General features: G+C 47.7%; 1 protein-coding gene across 3 annotated transcripts in view; it reads left to right on the top strand.

Moving 5' to 3' along the window:
* The first annotated feature begins 12,781 nt into the window (after positions 1–12,781).
* Positions 12,782–21,215, top strand: part of LOC149370897 (uncharacterized) — a 33,531-nt gene continuing 25,097 nt past the window's right edge. For all 3 annotated transcript variants that reach the window (XM_089584207.1, XM_089584215.1, XM_089584201.1), the window contains exons 1-2: positions 12,782–12,917; positions 16,187–16,336. In XM_089584207.1, coding sequence (XP_089440333.1) covers positions 12,792–12,917; positions 16,187–16,336 — 276 coding nt within the window. In that variant the 5' untranslated portion in view covers positions 12,782–12,791. The remainder of the gene's footprint in view (positions 12,918–16,186; positions 16,337–21,215) is intronic.

Raw genomic sequence — 21,215 nt, 5'->3', positions numbered from 1 at the left:
GTATGTGAGAGAGGAGTGGCTACAATTTTGTCATATTGCCACAGTCAGGAGCGAGTGTTTCAACGTCCACCGTCGCGGGACTGCTATTTCCACATCAAGCAACAGCAGTGCATGCGGATGAGTAGCATGGCCCGACTGTTCGTAGCATTTGCGAAACGGGGTTGGGGATGTATAAGGTGTACAGTTGTGTACTAAAGAGAATGGTAAAGGTAGTAAGATGAGAATCAACCATTAAGAGGGAGCCTGAAGATGGAGATTTGCCTCAGCCTTCACCACAGCAGTATCGCGGGGTGATTCAAAGAAGCCAATTATAAAATATATAAAAAGCTAGAACAGCGAAGAAAGCTGCGGTGGCTTTAAAAATTATACAAAATTTAAATTTTGAGCTCTAAGCTGGAGGCAAAGAGAAAAATAAGAAGGTTTGGAGTATCCAGCACCTCCCCGCCGAAGGAGCGGACCCCGGGATCCGCTGACGCTTATTCAGTTATATCTTTTCTACGTTCTCTTTCCTTCTTCTTGTTGTCTTCTTTTGCGTTTTGATGCTCTTTGCCCTGTTGGGTCTTGGTGCTGAAGATTTTGTCAGTCGTAGTTCTACCGGATGTTGCTCTCCCGTTCATGCTAGAGGGTTTTCATGGTGGCTGACTTCGCCACTTGTTATGTATATGCGAGGAGTCTTCCTAAGCCCTCTGTTTGTAACAATTCGTTTGCTGGCTTCTTGCTTGCTGATCTGTTGTCATAACCTAGATTTCCTCTTCTTCCAGATTGATATGAGTGGCTAACTTGGACGTCAACTTTAACTTTCACTTTATACCTCGGTAGTATAACTGGCTGGCTTAGCCAACGTTAAAGAGGTTACCTGGGGCTACGCGGATCAGCTTTTAGCCCAAGAGACCATCCAGTTGTCTTCTGGAAAATAAAGATGTATTGTATTGTATTGTATTGTATTGTATTGTATTGTATTGTATTGTATTGTATTGTATCTTGATAACGTCTTCTTCAGGGCCGCAGGGAACGTTTTTAAAGCTGGCTTATCCGTCGACCTCTGTTCTGTTCCAGGATGGTGGCGGCGCTGCAGTCCCAGACACCGCTGCCGACGTGAAGGTCGCCGATGCTCCTGAAGCGGTTGCCGCCGAAGTTGTCACTTCGCCCGCAGCTCCGAAAGACGGCGACAAGAGCAGCGTCGTCGGGGACATCAGTGGCGGCGAGGCCAGCCGTCGCCGCGAGCGTCGCCGCAAAACCAACAGGCGCAAGTCGTTGCTCGTCCCCGCAGGCATCGCCAAAGTACTTCGCAGGACTATGCGCCGTGAGTGACCATAGGTAGACCGCAGCTTTCCTTCGGCACAGAGGTATGCCTATGGATTCCCTGGACGTTTACCCCTGGTGTAATGCGATTTTGAGTAGCCACGCCCTGTTAAACGATCTGTATTATGCCGAACTTTAACATCGTGCTTATATAGCCGCCACCCTCCGGCCATGGAAATGGGTGGACGGCCACCGTCCTGCAACCCTGTGCCAGCGGAATTGCCCTGCGTTTGAAATATTGCTTCGACGCTGCCACGAAAACCTGTGGCGGTCACTTCAGAGGCGAAATCTGAGGCGAATTTTGTTTTTCATATTCCCTGCTAACTCTTAACATTCTCAGGAAGCTCTTGAAGATTCTCTTTTCTTTTTAGGCCACATTGTAGATCGAAAACTTCTTAACCAGAAAATACTCCTTGAACACGTCGTGAAGAAACTAGTGCAGAAACTAGCTTATCACATTAGTGCCCTTATCAATGGAAAATGAGAAGTATTTCTTTCGCGTAGCCAACTGGTCGAAATCGTTTTCTTTAGTGTTGTTCGATCCCCCAAGTAACTGATGCTGCCTTGAGTGAACTCATCGGAGAATTTCAAGCAACACCGTCGTCGCCTGTCCGCCCAGGGCAAGGCGCGGGCGACGAATCGGAGAGCTCTCTCAGCAGCAAGGGGGAGCTTTCGGTCATACTGGTCGGCACGTTGGGCGCCTTCTTCTTCTGCTTCCTGGTGGGCCTCCTCTTCTACTACTTCTTCACAGGACCCAACCTCCCCATCGCCGTCGCCTGCATCTCCGACGGTGCGTGGTCATCGGCCCACTTACAGGGGCAGATCTAGAAGCAGCTGCTCTTTGGCTGCTGCGAACAGGCGCAGAAAGCTCGTCGTCCTTGGGAAAGTCCAACGAACAATATGGCGCCGCCGAGAGAGTTCTTTTTTGAAGAGTCCTGTGACCTTTAACAATCTTTGGCTTTAACTTTTAAGTGGTGCGAAAAATTAGCGGAGTTTCGTACCCTAAATACTTACTGGCTTGGTTTGGTTTATGGGGGGTTTAACGTCCCGAAGCAACTCCGGCTATGAGGGACGCCGTAGTGGAGGGCTCCGGAAATTTCGACCACCTGGGGTTCTTTAACGTGCACTGACATCGCACCGCACGCGGGCCTGCAGAATTTCGCCTCCATCGAAATTCGACCGTCGCGGCCGGGATCGCCCCGCATCTTTCGGGTCAGCAGCCGAGCGCCGTAACCACTGAGCCACCGCGGCGGGGTCCTAAATACTTACTGTTCACAAAGCAGGTACACAAATCTCTCCTACACTATACAATTCCGTGCTACGTTTACCACTGTTAAAGATGGGGTAGCATGGTCGGGCGCCGGAGAGGGAATGAAGGAGGTCGGAGACGAGGCTGCGGGAAAAGACAAGGAGGGAAAACTTTATACAGCAAAAATTTACATTATTTACATGTGAGCTCGGTAACGAGACGCTCACTGCTGGAACGCTGCATGAGGACAGCACACAATGAGACCATCAGATGAAAAAGCCCCTCGGCCGTTGTTGTTGTTGTGACTGAGAGAAGGATGAAGAGGAAATTGCACGGGCCTGCTACTGGCTCGAGCCAAGCCACCACCGCTGCCACGTGCAGATAGATGAGAGTTAAAAGATCAGAGGAAAGAGAAAAAGGAAAGGAAAGACGCGCGTCGCAGCAACAACTGCATCGGCCGGAGCGGACGCTGCTCAAAAAGAAGCGGCCGAAGCCGCGCTCGCCGAAGCGAGAACAGATACCGCTTGCACTATTGAGCCCCCTCGGCCGTACCGCTGCCGAGGTTTTAAAGAGTTCCCTTTCCCTAGGTTCCCTAGATGGGGGCCGGGCCTGCCGAGGAAGGAAGTTCTCAGTGGCACCAATCACAAACACACACACACACTCCCGAGGGATCACACCGCCATGACGCGCTGGGAGAGGGGGAACGATGCCATCCACGTAGCGCAGAGCGTTCCCGCGCAGTTCATGCGTTCGAACGTGCGTTCGCACGCGGTGTAGGGGAGACGCTCGCTCAACCGGGCAGACGGACGCGGCTTCCGTGGCAATCCAGGCGCTCACCCAACGCGCCTCTCAGGGTTAGTCGGCGTTCCGCTGCAGCCATGCCGTTTTCTTCCCCACGACAAAGGCGAAACGTAACAACACACTGGACGACTCAAGAGTTTGGCACAGGTGTTCACAGCAGTATCTGTACTTACAGATCCTTTGAGCTCAAGCCACGCGTTTTGAGCCACACTGCATGGAACTCGTGGCACTAAGCATCAAATCTCTCGAGGACGAGGATAGCCCTGCTCTCAGCCAACTGATAGCCTTAAAGGATTGTCAGAAGTGCGTAAGGATTTTATTGGACTTTCAGTTAAAAGCGCGAGTAAAAAGCGAGATAAAATCTTCTGTCGATTAACCCTGGTTAACGCCTACATATCTGCGCGCGCAGAGTGCCTGAAGGCCAAGGAAGACCTGGACAACCTCCTGAACGACGCCAAGAAGCCGTGTGCCGACTTCTACGGGCACGTTTGTGACTCGTGGAGCAACACGACTTCCAGCTTCCACATCGGCATAGCTGGTAGACAGCTGGCAAAGATGAATGAATCGCTCTTCCAAAACGTGAAGGTGAAGCGCGACGAGGACAAGCGCTACGGCGTCCACCTCCTGCGACCTGTGTACAGGCGAGCGCTCTTCGAATAGATTCCGCCTCTCGATGCCTTCTAAAGTTAATAATAAATCGATTCACTCCTCCAAGAACTAGGTTGAAATTGTACCTATCCTTAGGTCGATCCGTTTAGCAGTGAGTAATTAATCAGTCAACCAAATGAGTCTATTTAAAGATCAATAAATGCCCACATAAATATATTGAGCTCATAGCTTTGCCGACAGTATGTGTTTCAGTAGAAGCGATTGCTTGCATGTTTAGCACTCCAGGATTTCTGAACAGAAAAATGCATGTCTTTAAAAACTGTAAAATCAGAGCGGAGAAAATAAAATTGTTTCCACTGCGAATAATTTCAGTTATGTTAGTAAAGCACTTCAATTTATCGCACCGGATGATACTGACTGCTTTTCCTCCTGAACGGTACTACAAATAGGGTCATGATCATTTGTTGCTTTTATAGCAGTAAGACATTGTGTGGTAGATAATATTAGAGAGAAGAAAGCCATGCTTTCCTTGTAGAAGTCATGGCGCCCCGGGCTCAACTCAGAACACCATGTAGAGCCAAAGTTCATGTATGGTTGAGCCAAAATAAAAACAATGTAGTTATGGTTTCGTAAGTGGATGAAAGGTACATTAGTGGAAGGCTTCGGATTAATTTCGGGCACCTGAGGCTTCTTAACTTGTATTGACATTGCATAGCACAAGAGCGAGTTTCCGCCGCGACCAGGACTCGATCCTGCGACCTTGAGATTCGCAGCCGAACGCCATAGCCACTAAGTTACCGCGGCTTGAAATGAAAGCACTTTTGCTGGCGGTCGCCATAGACAAGTCTCATTTTTAATGCATACGCATTAGAGAGGACATGTCATGGATAAACTGGCGGATGAGTAACCACGGTGAAGCCCTAAGTGAATCCCTAGGAGCGAACCCCTGCCGACCTAAATTTGAGCAGACTGCCCACCGTTACAGATAGCAGTTAAACTATTGACTGTTCGCCAGAGGTTGCCCAGGAAGAGCAACCTGGGCCACACAAGCCTCACTGGTGGCAGGAACTTCCAAAGTCGCATGGCAGTGGCGCATCGCTTAACCGCTTCACTACTACGCCAGGAGTGGTATTACATGGAGGAAAAAAAACTAGGAGAGAGTGCGCTCAGCCTCTGCAAGCCATCCTCCTCTGACGCCGCTGCCGAGGGCCCTTTTGCGCACTGACTCTTGGGAAATAGGCCCTCCTCCACAGTTACCAGACTGCCAGCCAGCGGTGCTTTTTAGTGAACGTCCGTGCTCCGATGTAGCGCAGAAGCGCAGCGCCTGTGTTGCAGCTTTGGCGGAATGCGTACCGAGCTCGAGGTTGCCTGAAAGCTCCGCGTCTCAACACTTCTGTTGATTACACTCTCGAGTTTTTGGGTGCACTGTAGAAAACTGCAGGTAAACTTTTCATCAAAGGGTGCGGCCGCGACCTCGTCACTGTTCAGCTGTGGTTCATAAAGAGAATAGAGAAGAATTCCTTTCGTCGTTATAAACACATACGGAGCGTTTATTTCAGCGCATGCTATAAGCGGAGAACTCGAGAGTAGGCGAAGAAAACGAGCTTCTAAAAAAGGGCGCAGTGGCTTCCAGAGCGCCCACGGCGCACGGACGTACTGCGCAAGATTCCATTTCTCGGCCAGGCGGACTTCGGCCCGCCCATGGGTCCGCCGTTCTCCGCTATTCTCGAGGCACGAGTACGCTCGCGCACATACACGATTCCGACGTGAAATGCAGCAGTGAAGTATTTCTGTCTCTCGCTGTCGAAAGAGAGTGCCGGCGGCTTTACGTCTGGCCCTGCGCGGGGTCTCCCGGCCGCTGCGCACAATCACTTACAAAAAGAAGTAAACTGTATGTATGCTAAGTAGCCGCGCGCACGCAGCGTCCTGTCTCGGACTAATCGCGGGCGCGGCACACTGCACTAGCGGCTGAGGTGGGGCGCCCGGCCGCGTATACCCTCCGAGGTAGCACCCACGGGGCGTTCGTGTCACGCGTGCACTATCTGACGAAGAGCAAGCGGGAAATCAAGTCCGCCTGCTCATGAACGCACAGAGGCTCACCATTGTTATGTCACGGGTGCGCGCATTGCCGCGCAGCCACAGGAGCGCTTCGAGACTGTCCGGAATGATTCCCAGCGCCCTGTAGGCCGCGAGCATCTCGCGACGCGGCACTGCAGAAGCGGCACAGCGAAGGAGCATGTGCTCCAATATCTCCACTGCGCCGCAGTCAGCGCACGCGTCTCTCGGGGATGGTGGCTGCTGCAGCGAGCGAGCAGTTTGCGCTCACCACGGAGCCGTCAATGAACACAAGCAGATGGTCGCGCAGTTGCTCGTAGAGCAAGAGAGCGAAACCGAAACCAAAATCCGGCTAAGAGCTACCGCTGCCATGTCACGTGAGGGCCTATTTCCCATGATTCTTTCCATTATAATTTTTATGACTAGGCTTCAAGATTCTGACGTCATGCTTCCTCCTAGTTTTTTCTTCCTCCATGTGGTATTAGGACTCCCAGCAATTTTTGAATGCAAAGTAGAGAATGGCCGATGTTGGGGCGTTAAAAGACGATGACGAGGACAAAGACGCTACACTTGCCCTTGAGGATTTAGTTTGCAAGGGCAGTGGCTCGTGTAAAGAAACCTATGTATATTTTTGAAATGCTCAGAAATTAATTCCGATAATTATTCGATCGTAAAGTTACTGACATGTCGACATGATAGTCTATTTCAAGCTACAACTAAATGTATTAAATATAGTGGTTACGATTAATTTATTCACAGAAAATTTAAAACATGCCGACTGTTATTGTGAAAAACCTAACACTCGCCAAGAAATTGAAGAACAGGGTACAAAACAAATGACGTTTCGGGACCACTGCGAATCCCTTGTTCACATATGAAAACGAAAAAAAGGATCGGCCGTGTTTATACAGGTGAAGGTCGCTGTAAAGAGAATGCGTATGCTGCAGGCAAGGGCCCACGTGTCCGATTAAGTGTGTGCGGAGTTGGTTGGATATGGAATGACTCTAGGAGTAGGCGTGATGATAATGAGTTCTCGGTGGATATGACACTGCGATAATGTGACCGGTGCTTTTATGGTGATCTGCCAGGGCGTTTTCCTCGGTGCGCCCCTTGGCAACGTCATTTTTATGCTCCCTGAGCCGTCTCCTGTAATCCCCCGTTTCGCCGATGTAGGCTGCGTCGCAATCCTGGCAAGGGATCTTCTATACAACCCCGGGGTATCTAGCGCTGTCCAGCTTGTCTTTCACTCGCACAAGTTGCTGTCTGAGCTTATTTGTAGGCACGTGAGAGATTTGAATATCGTAATCACTGAAGATTCTTGCCAGTGTTTCGCTTACACCAACCGCGTAGGGAATGGCGGCTCGCTTCCGCTCTTTCTTCGGTGCCGTGGGTGGATTTGAACATCGGCGTTCCTGCGAGTTTAGGATTTGTCTTGGGTAGCCATTTCTGGAGAGTTCTTCTTTTATCCTTTTTTCTTCTTCCCTTCGCGCTTGTGAGGATGAGCATAGGCGTTGCTCTCGTTTGAAGAGCGCTGATGCCACGGAGCGCTTGTGTCCAATCGGATGCGCAGAGGCAAAGTTCAGGTATTGGCCTGTATGTGTGGCTTTCCGGTAGACCGACGTTACGAGGCCGTTCGTTGTGCGCTGCACTAAAACATCGAAAAAGTCAATGCGACCGGAACTCTCCTCTTCCATGGTAAACTGGATGGTTGGCTGGATGGAGTTCAGATGATGTAGTAGTGCAGGCGTGTCTTCCCGTTTCAACACGCAAAAACAGTCGTCTACATAGCGCAAAAATATTTTTGGGCGACGAGGGAATTAAGCAAGGGCGAGTGCCTCGATGGTTTCCAGGGCAAGGTTGGCGCACGTAACCGAAATAGAAGCGCCCATGGTGGTTCCAAACACATGCCTGTAGAACTCGTCATTAAAAACGAAGTGCTCTGCAGGCAAAATTTTAAAAGGTGGCATAGGTCCACAGCTTCAAGCGGAGTGCGGTTGGCAAGGGTCTCGTCGTTTTCAAGGACGCCTTTACAGCACTGGACAGCGAAGTCGATTGGCACACAGGTGAACATAGATTTGACGTCAAAGGACACCATGATGTCGTCTTCTTGGATGTCGACGTCCTGTAACATCCTGACGAAGTGACTGGAGTCCTTCACATACGTCTCCTTTGTATCAACCAGGGGGCGCAGGATGCTGTGCAGGTACCGAGACAGCCTATGCAGGGGGGACCGGGTAAAGTCTACTATTGGCTGTAGAGGCACGTCGGGCTTATGTATCTTCACAACACCGTAGATGGCCGGAGCTGAGCCATTATGACATAAAAGTCGGTAGTATAAATTCTTGCTTTGCGGCGGAACAAATTTGAAGACGTCCGGCAGCAGTTTTTGCAGTTCGCTCTCAATCTTCTTTGTTGGATCTCGTTTTACTTTAGCATATGTGGTCTCGTCTTTCAGTAGTTGAGCCATTTTTGTGATGTAATCCTTGCGGTCCAGCACAACCGTCGCATTACCTTTTTCAGCCGGCAAGATCACAATGTCTTCAGTCTTTTTTAGGCTCCTGATAGCCGTTGTTTCTGCCGGTAACGAAACAGACTTGCTTGCTCTCGGGAGTTTGGAAAGAGCTCCAATGGCGCGCGTGCGGACTTCACTTTGGCGGCAGTGCTCAACTTTGCGGACTGCTTGCTCGACGGCACGTGCCATCGCTCCCATATTTGGTGCTCGTCCAGTGTTAAAGTTCAGTCTGCGGCTGAGGACACTCTGCTCAACTGGGGTCAACTGGTGTGATGAAAGGTTGATGACACCATTGGAAGCAGGAGGATGGCCGTTCCTTTGGAGTAACAATGAGAATTTGGCGTCCTGACTTTCTTGCCGTTTCTGACGTGTAGAACACGCCACACTGTTCGCATGCAGGAGTAAGTCGGCGTAGTCGGTGTGGAAATGATGCTCGAAGTAGTGCTGGGCGAACAACACGTCGTTTTCCAGGCGCTTGATGGTAGCCTTTGTTTCCAGAATGCGTGTTTGGAGGAGGCGTTTTTCGGCTTGCGCGACCACATGCCTGCCGAATGGTGTCCGGACCAGGAGCGGGAGCTTCAGGGACTTTGGTATGAGGCTATGAGCTTTACATCGTAGGTTGAAGCGCAGGTGGCACTGGAATGAAGCCAGTTTGGTTTTCAGACTGACGAATTGACGGATCCTTGTTATGGCGGCCGGTCCGTACTTGTCGCGGAATAAAACGTAGTCCAGAGTTCGACGAAAACTCGTCTGGCGAGGAAATGACATCATTGTGAAAAACCTAACACTCGCCAAGAAGACGGCTCAGGGAGACGGCTCAGGGAGACGGCTCAGGGAGCATAAAATTGACGTTGCCAAGGGGCGCACCGAGGAAAACACCTTGGCAGATCACCATAAAAGCCCCGGTCACATTATCGCCTGGGACGCAGCCAGTATCATATTCACCGAGAAATCATTATCATCACGCCTACTCCTAGAGTCATTCCATATCCAACCAACTCCGCACACAATTAATCGGAAACGTGGGCCCTTGCCTGCAGCATACGCATTCTCCTTACAGCGACCTTGATCTGTATAAACACGGCCGATCCGTTTTTACGTTTTCATATGTGAACAAGGGATCCGTAGGGGTCCCGAAACGTCATTTGTTTTTTATCCTGTTCTTCAATTTCTTGGCGAGTGTTAGGTTTTTCACAATGATGTCATTTCCTCGCCAGACGAGTTTTCGTCGAACTCTGGACTATGCCGACTACTACTGCCTTGAAGTGACAAACACTATGTATGCAACGAAGCCATCATCAGCCTGACTACTCCTACTGCACGACAAAGGCTTTTCTCCTATCTCTGCAATTAACCCTGTCCTGTGCCACCCGCGCTTACCCTATGCTGGCAAACTTAATCTCATCCGCCCACTTAACTTTCTGCCGCCCCCTGCAACGCTTCCCTTCCCTTTGAATCCAGTCTGTTGCCCTTAAGGACCATCCGTTATATTGTCTTTTTTATTTTTATTTAGAACATACTGCAGGCCTACAGTAGGCCCAAGCAGGAGGGGCGAATACATAATATATGCAAAAAAGAACAGGTTTAGCAAAAATGAAAAAATGTTAAATACAAGTTGTAACACAAAATACAGCAATAAATACAAGGCTCAGATGCAAAATACAAAAAGTAAACGTCTTCACATCACTTTCCTCTTGATTTCGACTAGCATGTCATTTACTCTTGTTTGACCCACTCTGCCCTCTTCCTGTCTCTTAACGTTAAACCTATCAATTTTCTTTCTTTGGCTCGCTGCGCTTTCCTTAACTTAAGCTGAACCCTTTCCTTAGCCTCCACTCCTTTGCCTCATGGGTGAGTACTAGTAAGATATAGCTGTTATATACTTTTCTTTTGAGGGCTATTTATAAGCTGCCATTCACGATCTGAGAGGACCTGCCAAATGCGCTCCATCCTTATTCTAATTATTTCACTCTTGTGATCTGAGTCAGCGGTCACAACCTGCCCTAAGTAGACGCATTTCCTTATCACGTCCAGCACCTCGCTGCCATTTGTGAACTGCTATTCCTTTAAGAGTGTAGAACATTGTTGTGGTTTTGTGCATATTGATTTTTAGACCCAGTACTGCTCTGCCTGTCTAACTCATTGATCATGCTTTGCGCTTCAATCCATTAGTGACTTACCAAGGCAATGTCTTCAACGAATCGCGGATCAATAAGGTATTTATCATTAACTCTTTTCCCCAACTGTTACCAATCCAGGCCTCAGAATACCTCCTGTTAGCATGCAGTGATAGCATTGGCGAGATCGTGCCTCCCTGCCTCACACCCTTCCTTACTGGAATTTTTATGCTTACTTTATGGAGGGTTATGGTAGCAGTGCACCCGCTATAGATATCTTCCAGTATTTTTACATGTCAAATGCTTAGTCAAATGTTTGCTCAAAATCTATAAAACCTATATATAGGGACTTTCTGTACTCAGCAAATTTCTCTATCATCTAATTGATAATGTGAATATGCTCTTTTTTCGAGTGCCCGTGACGAAAGCCTGCTTGATCATTTGGTTGATTGAAGTCTAAGGTGTTCCTGCCTCTATGAGTGATTACGCTAGTAAATGCCGTATATGCCTATAAGGCATGCAGCGGTGCCGCTGATGCTCAAGCCATGGCATCGCGAGAAGCTGAATGAGTTTGTTCCGGGGGAACACTTGTTATTTGCGTACTTCACGTCGCAGCAGTTCATGCCAGTCATCTCGATTGTTTGGTACAGATAAAGAGAGACTAGCTAGTAAAATTCGGAGCTGTTTGGTGACGACACGCACACCGCCCAGAATGGTTAGATGTGTACATTCCTCTTGTCGCCAGACGGATAACACAAAGTGCATAAATGTATAACTGTGTAAATGTGCAACTGTGTGACTATATAAATGTAAAACTCGGACACGCCTCTAAAGCGCCAATGCCGGCCCTTTAAAAGTCTATCTGTAAGGAACACAATAAATAAAATTGAAAATGTAATTACTTTGTAAACGTAGAGCACTAAAACCGCGAAGGCTTGTCGTTTTCTATACGGCGTTCTAAGCTGACAGTTGTGCAGCTATATTTAGCCCAGGATAGCCAGCAAGTATTAGGTTTCGTTCATCTACTACTGCTTTTGATAAATATCATGACAGATGCCAGTTTAAAGCACATGGACAAATTTCAGTGAACTTGATGAATTGGCGATATATAGGCATGCGCCTTCTTGAATGCCGCACTTGTGTAAAAAGAGCGCCAAATTTACGTGGAATTAAATAGAATGCAATAGGCCCTTCGAGAAACCTGCACCAGAGGATTAGTTTCAGTATTGCAGTTAAGCAAGCACATTGATCACAGAAACAATAACGGTGGATGAACATTATATTTCAGATGGTCCATTAAAAGGTCTATTTGCATGCACGACATAGCAAGCTAATAGGCCGACGGACGGCACAATAGGCCCGCAAACATATTAAGGGCTGAACTCTACCGCTGTTGCGGGCTTTCGGCTTCTCAGCCGATGGTCGCGGGATGGAATCGCGGCCACAGTGCTGCATTCCGATGGATGTCATGTGGGAAAATGCCAGTGGTCTGTGGTATGTCAGTGCACGTTAGAAAAAAATCCACATGGTCTAAATTAAGTTGTAGCCCTCCACGACATCATCTTTCATAGCCCATACGTAGTTTTCGAATGTTAAAGCACAAATCTCATTACCATATAGCAATACTGTATTAGGCTTCGACGAAAGATGAAAACAAGAAAAAAGATTCTCATATTCATTAAAATTTTTCCGTCTCACCTTTCACTTAGGTGTAAAACAGGCTCTGTTTCACCAAAGTTACTCACAGTCAGCCTTTTTTGATACATTTCTTGAGAAGCCTTGACATGGCACTACGAACTACTGCAAAAATTTCTAGACACGACTTGTACACTAAGGACCTCTTTAGTCAGTTTTTATTTCTAAAGCAAGTGCGAACGTGGAAAGTGTGACTTGGTGCCCAAGAGTGCATGTCTGGATTTAAAGTTTCTTCTCCATACTTGTCTATCTCAAAACTTTGTCAACGTCCCGCCTACAGAATGTAACCATTGCTCATCGTGGTCGGACCAGACTAACTGGGGCGCCTTGATGTGGACAACTAAAGCTTTACGAAATTTACTTTGCTCTATCGCCATGATCTTACCGGATCGAACAAGAACTCAACCCGAAGACCGCGTCGCTTGGGTGACGCAGGTCCTGCTACCGGTACATGTCCCAGTCGCTGGAGCTGAAGGACGCCCTCAAGGAAGCACACGAGCTGCTCGAAATCAACGAGCTCGTCAGAGCCGCCAACTTCTTCGACCTGGTGCGCTACCTTGTGCGCCAAGTGATGCAGGTGCGCCACTGTGCTCACGTCGGTGGCACGCGTAAGCGGGAACCGGAGTAGCGATAAGCACCGTTAATTACCACACTCGTGGTACCGAGAAAACAGAATTTTTTCTCTACACAGCTTTAGTTCAAGGTAGTTCTACGGTAGTCAGTGTGAGTAAATTGTACATATATGGAAACCTAGACTGGGAGAAAATTTTTCAATGAGGGAGCGCTTACTCATTACTTCTACACAAGAGCAGCCGTGCGGGTACGTACCGCTACTTCGCAGCCTGCAAAGAAACTTCACAACTGAACAAAAAATATCTTCCGGAACCGGAACGAATTTTTTTTTTAACTGTGAAGTTTCTGCAGACGTAAGCTGTATAGCTTTGCTCTATAATCTTGCGGCTGCTCTTGAGTGGATCACAGTGACCATGACTCACTTTTTCAAGCCATACCCCAACTTGTAGTCTCCCCTAAACACAACAGACGAATATTTAAATACGAATCGATATGCATATACATTGTGGCTGTCCTTGGGTGTAACGTATGTCTTCCGCAGGTCTCGAGCAGATAAAAAATTTCCATCAAGATTCCCACCATATTCGCTGTAGTTATTTGAGCATTCAATATGTCAACGTTCCCAGCGATGTACTAGTTGTTTCCGTTCGGGTACGGAGGCACCAGTGAGCGTTCACTCCAAACAGAAAGGAGTAATATGGGAGTAACATGTACTCCTTTTTATGAAAGGGAGTGCGCTAGAAGACAGCTTACGCCTTTTTTAACCCCTTAGAAGCGTATTCATGTTTAGAGTGTAGTAGTGATCACGCGAAAAATAGTGTGACAGGTGCTGAGTTCAGTATGATATGCATAGAGAGAAAATATCAAGCGTCTCAACAGAAAATGTGAAGAAGAGTAAAGTACAGGAGAGCTTGAAGCGGAGTTCACAAGGGGAGTGGTAGCAGAGGGATGTGCATGGCGACTCCAAACGGCGGAACGCCACCATATTCGTAAGGGTGGCCTGGAGTGGAGACGGACACGGGTTCGTCTTACTAGATGAACCACCTTCTAAAAGCAATGAGGCGACTTCGATGCCGCGGCGTTCATCACATAGGGTCCCAGCTGCATGATTGCTACTCATACGAAGAAAATAGAGCTAACAATGAGGAGAGTTCCTATCATGCATGAGATGTTTGCGCCGGCCGAACAAACGCGCCCCTTCGTCGCCATTGAAGCCGACGTCAACACACCGCCTATCGAAGGCGCGACGTTTCCATCACGTGATGCGCGGTCAGTTGCCGAGGGAGGGGTGCATCCTCTGTGTGAATACCGCCTAAGAGGGGCTATCGTGTTGAGCGACAAAAAAACTTCATCCAAGCAAGCAGCATGAGAAAATGCAATGACGACGCTGCCATGCTGCGCATATGCTACCAAGTCCAAGACTAATAGCTCACTCTGAAAGTTTAGACTATGGATAGCTTTTCCCACACGATAGTTTGAGAGTCATGTAGCGGAATGGATCTTTTTTCTTCGTTCCAGGGCAGATTATTCCTGGGAAAGGTTTGTTTTCACTTCTGACACCGGGAGTAGAGCAAGCACTCTATTCAAAACCGAATAAGTAAGCCTAACTTATTCGCATTCGATTTCTAACCGAATGCTAGCTCACCTCCAACAGGCAGCAGTGAAAACCATGCCTTCGATCTCGAATGTCACCCGAACCTAACGAGCTAATTTACTTCTCTACAGCCGTGAATTTACAGCGTAACATTCTGATGTCATTTCATTCGCATAACATTAAACTTTCGAGTGAGATAGGGCAACAATGAAAGAGAGCAAATGGTTCATCACTTTTTTTTTTTGCGTATAACAAGTCCTGTTCACTTCTAGCTCCGTCAAGATATCGACTAGAGTTTATTCTTTAAACCACTGTTTTTTTTTTGTTTATCATGGTAGCTTCACCTCTTTGCTTTCTATAACTTCTTCCTAATTCAATTCCAACACTTTTTTAGACTCCATGTTTCAGCCTCAAGAATATAGGCCTCAAGAGAATAGGCCTGTTTCATAATCATCTCTTGCGGTTCACACCACAGCAGTACCCGTGAAACTCAATTAAACCCATTGTTACTATCCTGCAAATTTCTTTCTTAGTACTCCGGTGTATGGTCACTGCATAGCGGTCGCATTTCGATGGAGGCGAAATTCTAGAGACACGTGTACTAATTTATACGGAGCCCTCTACTACGGCGTCTCGTAGCCTGCATCGCTTTGGGACGTTAAACCACATAAAAACAACACCAAACCTACAAATATCTGCTCCCTTGCTTCATCGACCAAAACTCTGCCTATAGGAAACTACTTTTTCCTTCCGATATTGACTTGCAATATCGTTGAAGTAAGCAACTGAGTTTTGCCTGCAGAGTGCCTGAAACCCACATTTTGGTATCGCTGCCCTAGTCCCAGTCGCGGCAACATATATTTATTTATTCAAGGACAAGGCTTCGGCGATGCCCTAGATCAGGGGTTCTCAAACTGGGTTCCGCAGAACACAGGGGTTCCGCGGGCTGTCTTCTTGTGTTCCGCGAGAACCCTCACCGGCCCTGACCCGGCAGCTGATACGAGACTGGCTCTGAGTGCTACTGAGCCACGCTTTGACTTGCTCTCAAAAGGGAAGCAGTACCACCCATCACATCAGTATTTGTATTAATCTGTGCAATAAACATTTAACTTTTGCAACTCTCTCTTTGCAAAAATGCACTCGACAACATTGCTGGTAAGTGAAAGCGGGGGGGTTCCCTGGAACTTATTGAAGGCTTTTGGGGTTCCTCCAAGCAAAAAAGTTTGAGAACCCCTGCCCTAGATATTGCAGGTTTGGTCGTGAAGTAAAGCTCTTGCTCTAAAAATCGGCGGTATATCCGGGATCATAACACGATACAGTGCATACGCAACCTTTTGCTTGCCACCTCAGCTTGGAGGGCATGACAGTGAGATGTCTCTTTACTATTTAGTATAGCGCTAAGGCTTCTTTCGTTACCTTTCATTTACTTTAGGTAAGGCTGAGTACCCGGCAAGAGAATATGCTGCCACTAAAGTACCCTCCAAGCAAGGGTACATTCTTGCCAGTACCTGCGCAAGTTTTGGGTCTAACAAACTGCTATCTGCCGTGCTACTCTGATTTCCAATTTGTTGTTGACAATAAATTAATAAGATAGCATTTAACGTATTCCCAGCGAGTCCATGGCCATATTAATTGCTTCTTCATTCCCGCACTGCTTTAATGCTGCCTTGTTGCCGCAGATTGGCGTGTTCACGATCTTCAGAGCCATGTTCGTTCACGAGGGCGGACGCACTGCGCTGTTCATGAGCCGGGGATACACCCTGGAGGAAAAGCTTGGCGTTCCGTTCGGCGTCGGCGAGGCTCGAGAGCGGTTCGAGCAAATCCTCAAGGTAGGGCCCACTCTTTTACCACTAGACACTGTGTGCATAACGCATTGAGGATTGAGAGATATTCAGATCGGAATATTAAATATTCAGTGAGTAGTGGCCATGAGCATTGAGCTCTTAGTAATCAGTGACTGACAATTTAAAATTGCATGCTGATTTCTCAGTGCCCTCAGTACTAGCTCTCAATGTGGCTCTGCTGCGGTTTTCATATCCTAATGTTACGCAGCGCACAGATAACTATAATAAGGAGAACATGAAATCTAGCCATGATTTGTTATGTTAAGATCCTCTTCAGCAAGCTGTAAACAATAAAAACTTAATTAAGATCTCGACGGAATTACTTTCGCTGAAAGCTTAACTGAAGTGATAAAACACTTTATACCTTTAATTCACCATAAAATAGAGTCAACGTCAGCACATTTTAGATATATTGCGACTACACCTTTAGAAGGTACGTCAATAGCTCCGTGATAGGCGCCCCAAATAGCTACAACGTTGGCAGGGAAACACATCCATCGTGCGCTGGCCACTTGTGACACAACCGGCAGATTGTCACAGGCGATCACGGTGAGTCACGCGTGCATATGGCGCCAGCGGCAGACCGGCACTATGCGGTGATCGTAGTCATGGCAACCTGTACCCGCGATTTCTTAATCGCAATGACGAGGTAACCAACATTCCCGTAAACGTGACAAGGCAACGTGCGTGCCGCATGCTGGAAACGGGGACACACAAGCGCCAATTAGTGGCGGGCACTGGGGGCAGATTCAATTTATTCAGAATACCTCCAGAAGTCCTTACTACGAGAAAACGACATAGGGTAGAAAGACAGGAAATGCATAAATATTGAAAAATCAATCATGTGATGATATCTAGAATAAAGAATGAACAAATATCAAGTCAGGAAAAATAAACATCGCAGCAGAATGTATCAGAAACAGTAGGTAAAGAAACGATGAAACTCAAGAGAGGCGAAAAAACCTTTAAAATTAGAAACTGGGTATAAGTTATGATGAGCTGTGGATGTGCGAATCGAATTTCTAGCAATTTAGCAGGATCAGATCATGTGGTATTGTATGACTGTACAGCGTCTTATTCAGTTATTGTGCGCGAAACGAAAGAATGTGCGAAGTGAGATGAATGGCCTATGTAAATTGGGCATGTATAATTTTGCATGGGTGTAGAAATGTTATTCTCCATCGTACAATCTTCGGCTCATCTGTTTGAACAAACAACTTCAATGTCAGCCACTTGGTAGGCATTAAAGTGCCCGCCTTTTATCCGCCGTCGTGGAAATCTTGTAGTTGGCGGTGTTTACGAAATTTAAGAACTCCTCCTAACGATAGTACCGGCTTGAAAAGACCGGGGTTGTTTTATTAAAGTTGAGGGCTTCGTGAGGGCATCTTTAACTCACTATGTCGACCTTGTAAGCATTGAGCGCATTGGGGTCTTTCATAGTTATAATGGCCTGGTTCCTAACTGCTGCTAGGTTCCTGCACAACATTCTGGAGCTGACTGTCTTATTGAGCCTTTAAAGTTTAAAGTTTATTACTTTCGTATTAATGTTTATTAAAGTTATTATTATTTATTTATTAAACTTATTAAAGTTATTAAAAGTTAAAAAATTAAAAATTAAAAAGTTAAAAGTCATTATTAAAGCTTATTACTAAAGTTCATTAAACTTTAAAGTTCATTACCTAGCCGACTCATAAAAGAAGCTAACTACAAAAATCGAGAACTCATTATGGGGTCATTCCATACCGAACGAACGAGAGTTCGCGCTTGACCCCCTCCGATCTTTTCCATCAAATTAGTAGCTCTTTATTGAACCATCCCAAGTAATTACCCTTAATAACTTTGAAGAAGAAATTTTCTGGTCTTGTGAGAGCCCTTAGAATTTCTGAGACGAATGCAACAGTTGCTGTCACAAAAAACATTTACAATAAATGAAGTATTTTACTTTTGTGCTCGAAAAGTTTTTATAGACAATGCATATGCATTGGGTTTTTTTTATTGCACAGCAAGAAATACTCAACACAAAATTTTTTGCGTACGTTTAACTCCTTACCTTACCCCAAGGAGCATCGTTTTTGCTATTTTTGAAAAACTCTTGCGCGGCATTCTTGAGCAACATCATATTTTTCGGCGGCTCTCTACAGCATGCACTATTTCACTAAATGTTTAAGCTACAATACTGTCACGTTGTAGTGACGGCAGTTCAGCGGTCAGGAAGACACCAACCAGTCTTGGAAACGGAGCTCTTTATTTGGGCTGACTTGCGCCCGCAAAAGAACTGAATCACTCGGTGGCAGCGTAAGCAACAAACGTGCTCGTCGGTCGTCGAACTGCGAATGCCCGCTGCTCGCGGCATCGTTCAATTTAAAGCCGGCAAGGAAACTTCGAGATAACAGGTCGAGATCATCTAGAGTAATCTGGAAACACGTAGATGCCGCTCTTCGTGGCTGTGATCAATCGAGATTAGTCCGGTCGCTTCTCGCGTCACAAACAAAAATGATCACACCATACAGTGATACGTGGCATTACCCCCCTCCCAAAGAAGCATCGTCTCGATGCTTTAAAATGAAAATAAACACGGATAATGCAAACTTCGAGTGCTTTAGCGTTCATAATAGGGTTTAAGACGTACGACATGTACGACTTCCGGGCGTGTGCGTCGTCGCTGAGATGCTGTCATTCCGTCGGGGATGACTTCATAGTCCAGGTCACCGATGCGGCGGAGAACCCTATATGGGCCAAAGTAGCGCCGCAGCAACTTTTCACTCAATCCACGGCGGGGAATTGGTGTCCATATCCAAACACGGTTACCTGGCTTGTAATGCGTGTCTCGTCGGCGCAGATTGTAGCGTCGGGCGTCGGTGTGCTGCTGGTCTTTTATGCGAAGCCGCGCAAGTCTTCGGGCTTCCTCGGCGCGATGAAGGTAGGCGGCGACGTCGAGGTTGTCTTCGTCTGAAACGTGCGGGAGCATTGCGTCGAGTGTTGTCGTGGGCTTCCTGCCGTATACAAGCTCGAATGGGGTAGACCTGGTTGTCTCCTGGACGGCAGTGTTATAGGCGAAGATAACGTAGGGCAGAATGGAGTCCCACGTCTTGTGTTCGGCGTCGATGTACATGGAGAGCATGTCTGCGATGGTCTTGTTCAGACGCTCTGTGAGTCCGTTGGTTTGTGGATGATAGGCAGTTGTCCTCCGATGGCTTGTCTGGCTGTAGTTTAAAATGGCTTGCGTCAGCTCAGCTGTAAATGCCGTTCCTCTGTCTGCACTTCGGGGGCGCCGTGTCGCAGGAGAATTTGTTCGACAAAAATTTGGCAACTTCTGTTGCGGTACCACTAGGCAACGCTTTTGCTTCGGCGTAGCGGGTCATGTAGTCGGTGGCCACGATGATCCACTTGTTACCTGATGAAGTCGGAAAGGGGCCGAGGAGGTCTATCCCCATTTGCTGAAAGGGCTTAGTTGGCGGTGGTATGGGGTTCAGGAGTCCGGCTGGTCTAGTCGGAGGCGTTTTGCGTCGCTGACACTCACGGCACGTTTTCACGTAATGGGAAACGTCGGTAGCTAGCCGCGGCCAATAGTACTTCTCCTGGATGCGGTGCAACGTACGAGCAATCCCGAGATGCCCTGCAGTCGGCTCATCATGACATGCCTGCATAATTTCTTGCCTGAGATTTTTGGGCACGACAAGAAGATGCACTGTCCTGTTGGGCGCGAAGTTCTTCTTCAGGAGGATATTATTGTGAAGGACGAAGGACGACAGTTGGCTCTGGAACCCTCGGGGAGGTGATGCGGTCTTGCCGTTCAAATAATCAACTAGGCTTTGCAACTCAGGATCCGAGCGCTGCTGCTGCGCGAAACTGCTGGCGCTTACCGGTCCTAAAGCCCGAGTCACACTGCGGAAACACAACAACGACATGAACAAAACATGTTCGCAAGCGAGCCGTCAACAAGTCGCCCAACCAACTCGTCCCACAACTTCTTGTCACACTGCACGAACGGCAGGGAAACGAGACAGGTTGCTGGAGGTTTCCCTCAGTATGACAGCTTCCGGGAACCGGAACAACAAACAAACAGCGTTCGTGGACACTGTTGGCGCTGTTCGCCGGCCGTGTGAATTTCCTGGCGACACCGCACGAACCAAACCAAGCACTTTGCGGTGATTCACCGCTTTTGTGCCTTTCTTGCTTGGACACGTCCTTTGCAAAGTGCAAAAAAGAGCGCTTCCTTTCGTGGTAATGCTGTCTGCTGCGGTACGGCGTCTTGCAGGTGGGTGCATACAGACGGGAAGGCTGCGGTGGCCACCGTCGGCTGGCGGATGCGGCCGCCGTGGAGAACGTTCGCTCCCCGTCGCATTCTTGTGAGCAAGCGTACACTTCTGACGAACGCGGTTCTGTAGGGAGCCAAAAGGAATGTCCTGTTCTAGGGACTGCCTCGGCCGCGAGCTCCAGCAGTTTCTTGACGGGTCTGTGCGCGAGAACCACCCGAGCAGGAGCCGGCATATGAGTGTGCCAGTTGCTCGCGTGAACATGCCGCTGTCGTACTCGTGCCGCCAGGAAAGTGACCTGATCGCGATTATTGAAGAGAGGCGTTTTCCATGGAATATAACAGACCCAAAATATCAACGGTGTTGTCTGAAGGAATCTGTGTTTCAAGAGATCGCTAGTTGGGACTGTATTTCACAGGTGAGAGCGAGTTACCAGTTACCTGTCCTGCTATTTTTGAACTTGAGATGAAGAAGGAAGCAGTGCTGCATTTTTTGCTTTGAGATAGCAATCAGAATAACTTTACAGGGTTCCAATTTCATTGCAAGAATGATGCGTATAATTATACCCTTTTTTTAGTACTCTGACAGCTTGGAACAAACTCGATGAA

This window comes from Amblyomma mixtum, chromosome 1, assembly GCF_055824585.1.
Source record: "Amblyomma mixtum isolate Tamu chromosome 1, ASM5582458v1, whole genome shotgun sequence".
Lineage (NCBI taxonomy): Eukaryota > Metazoa > Arthropoda > Arachnida > Ixodida > Ixodidae > Amblyomma > Amblyomma mixtum.
This window is presented reverse-complemented; position numbering and strand designations above follow the sequence as displayed.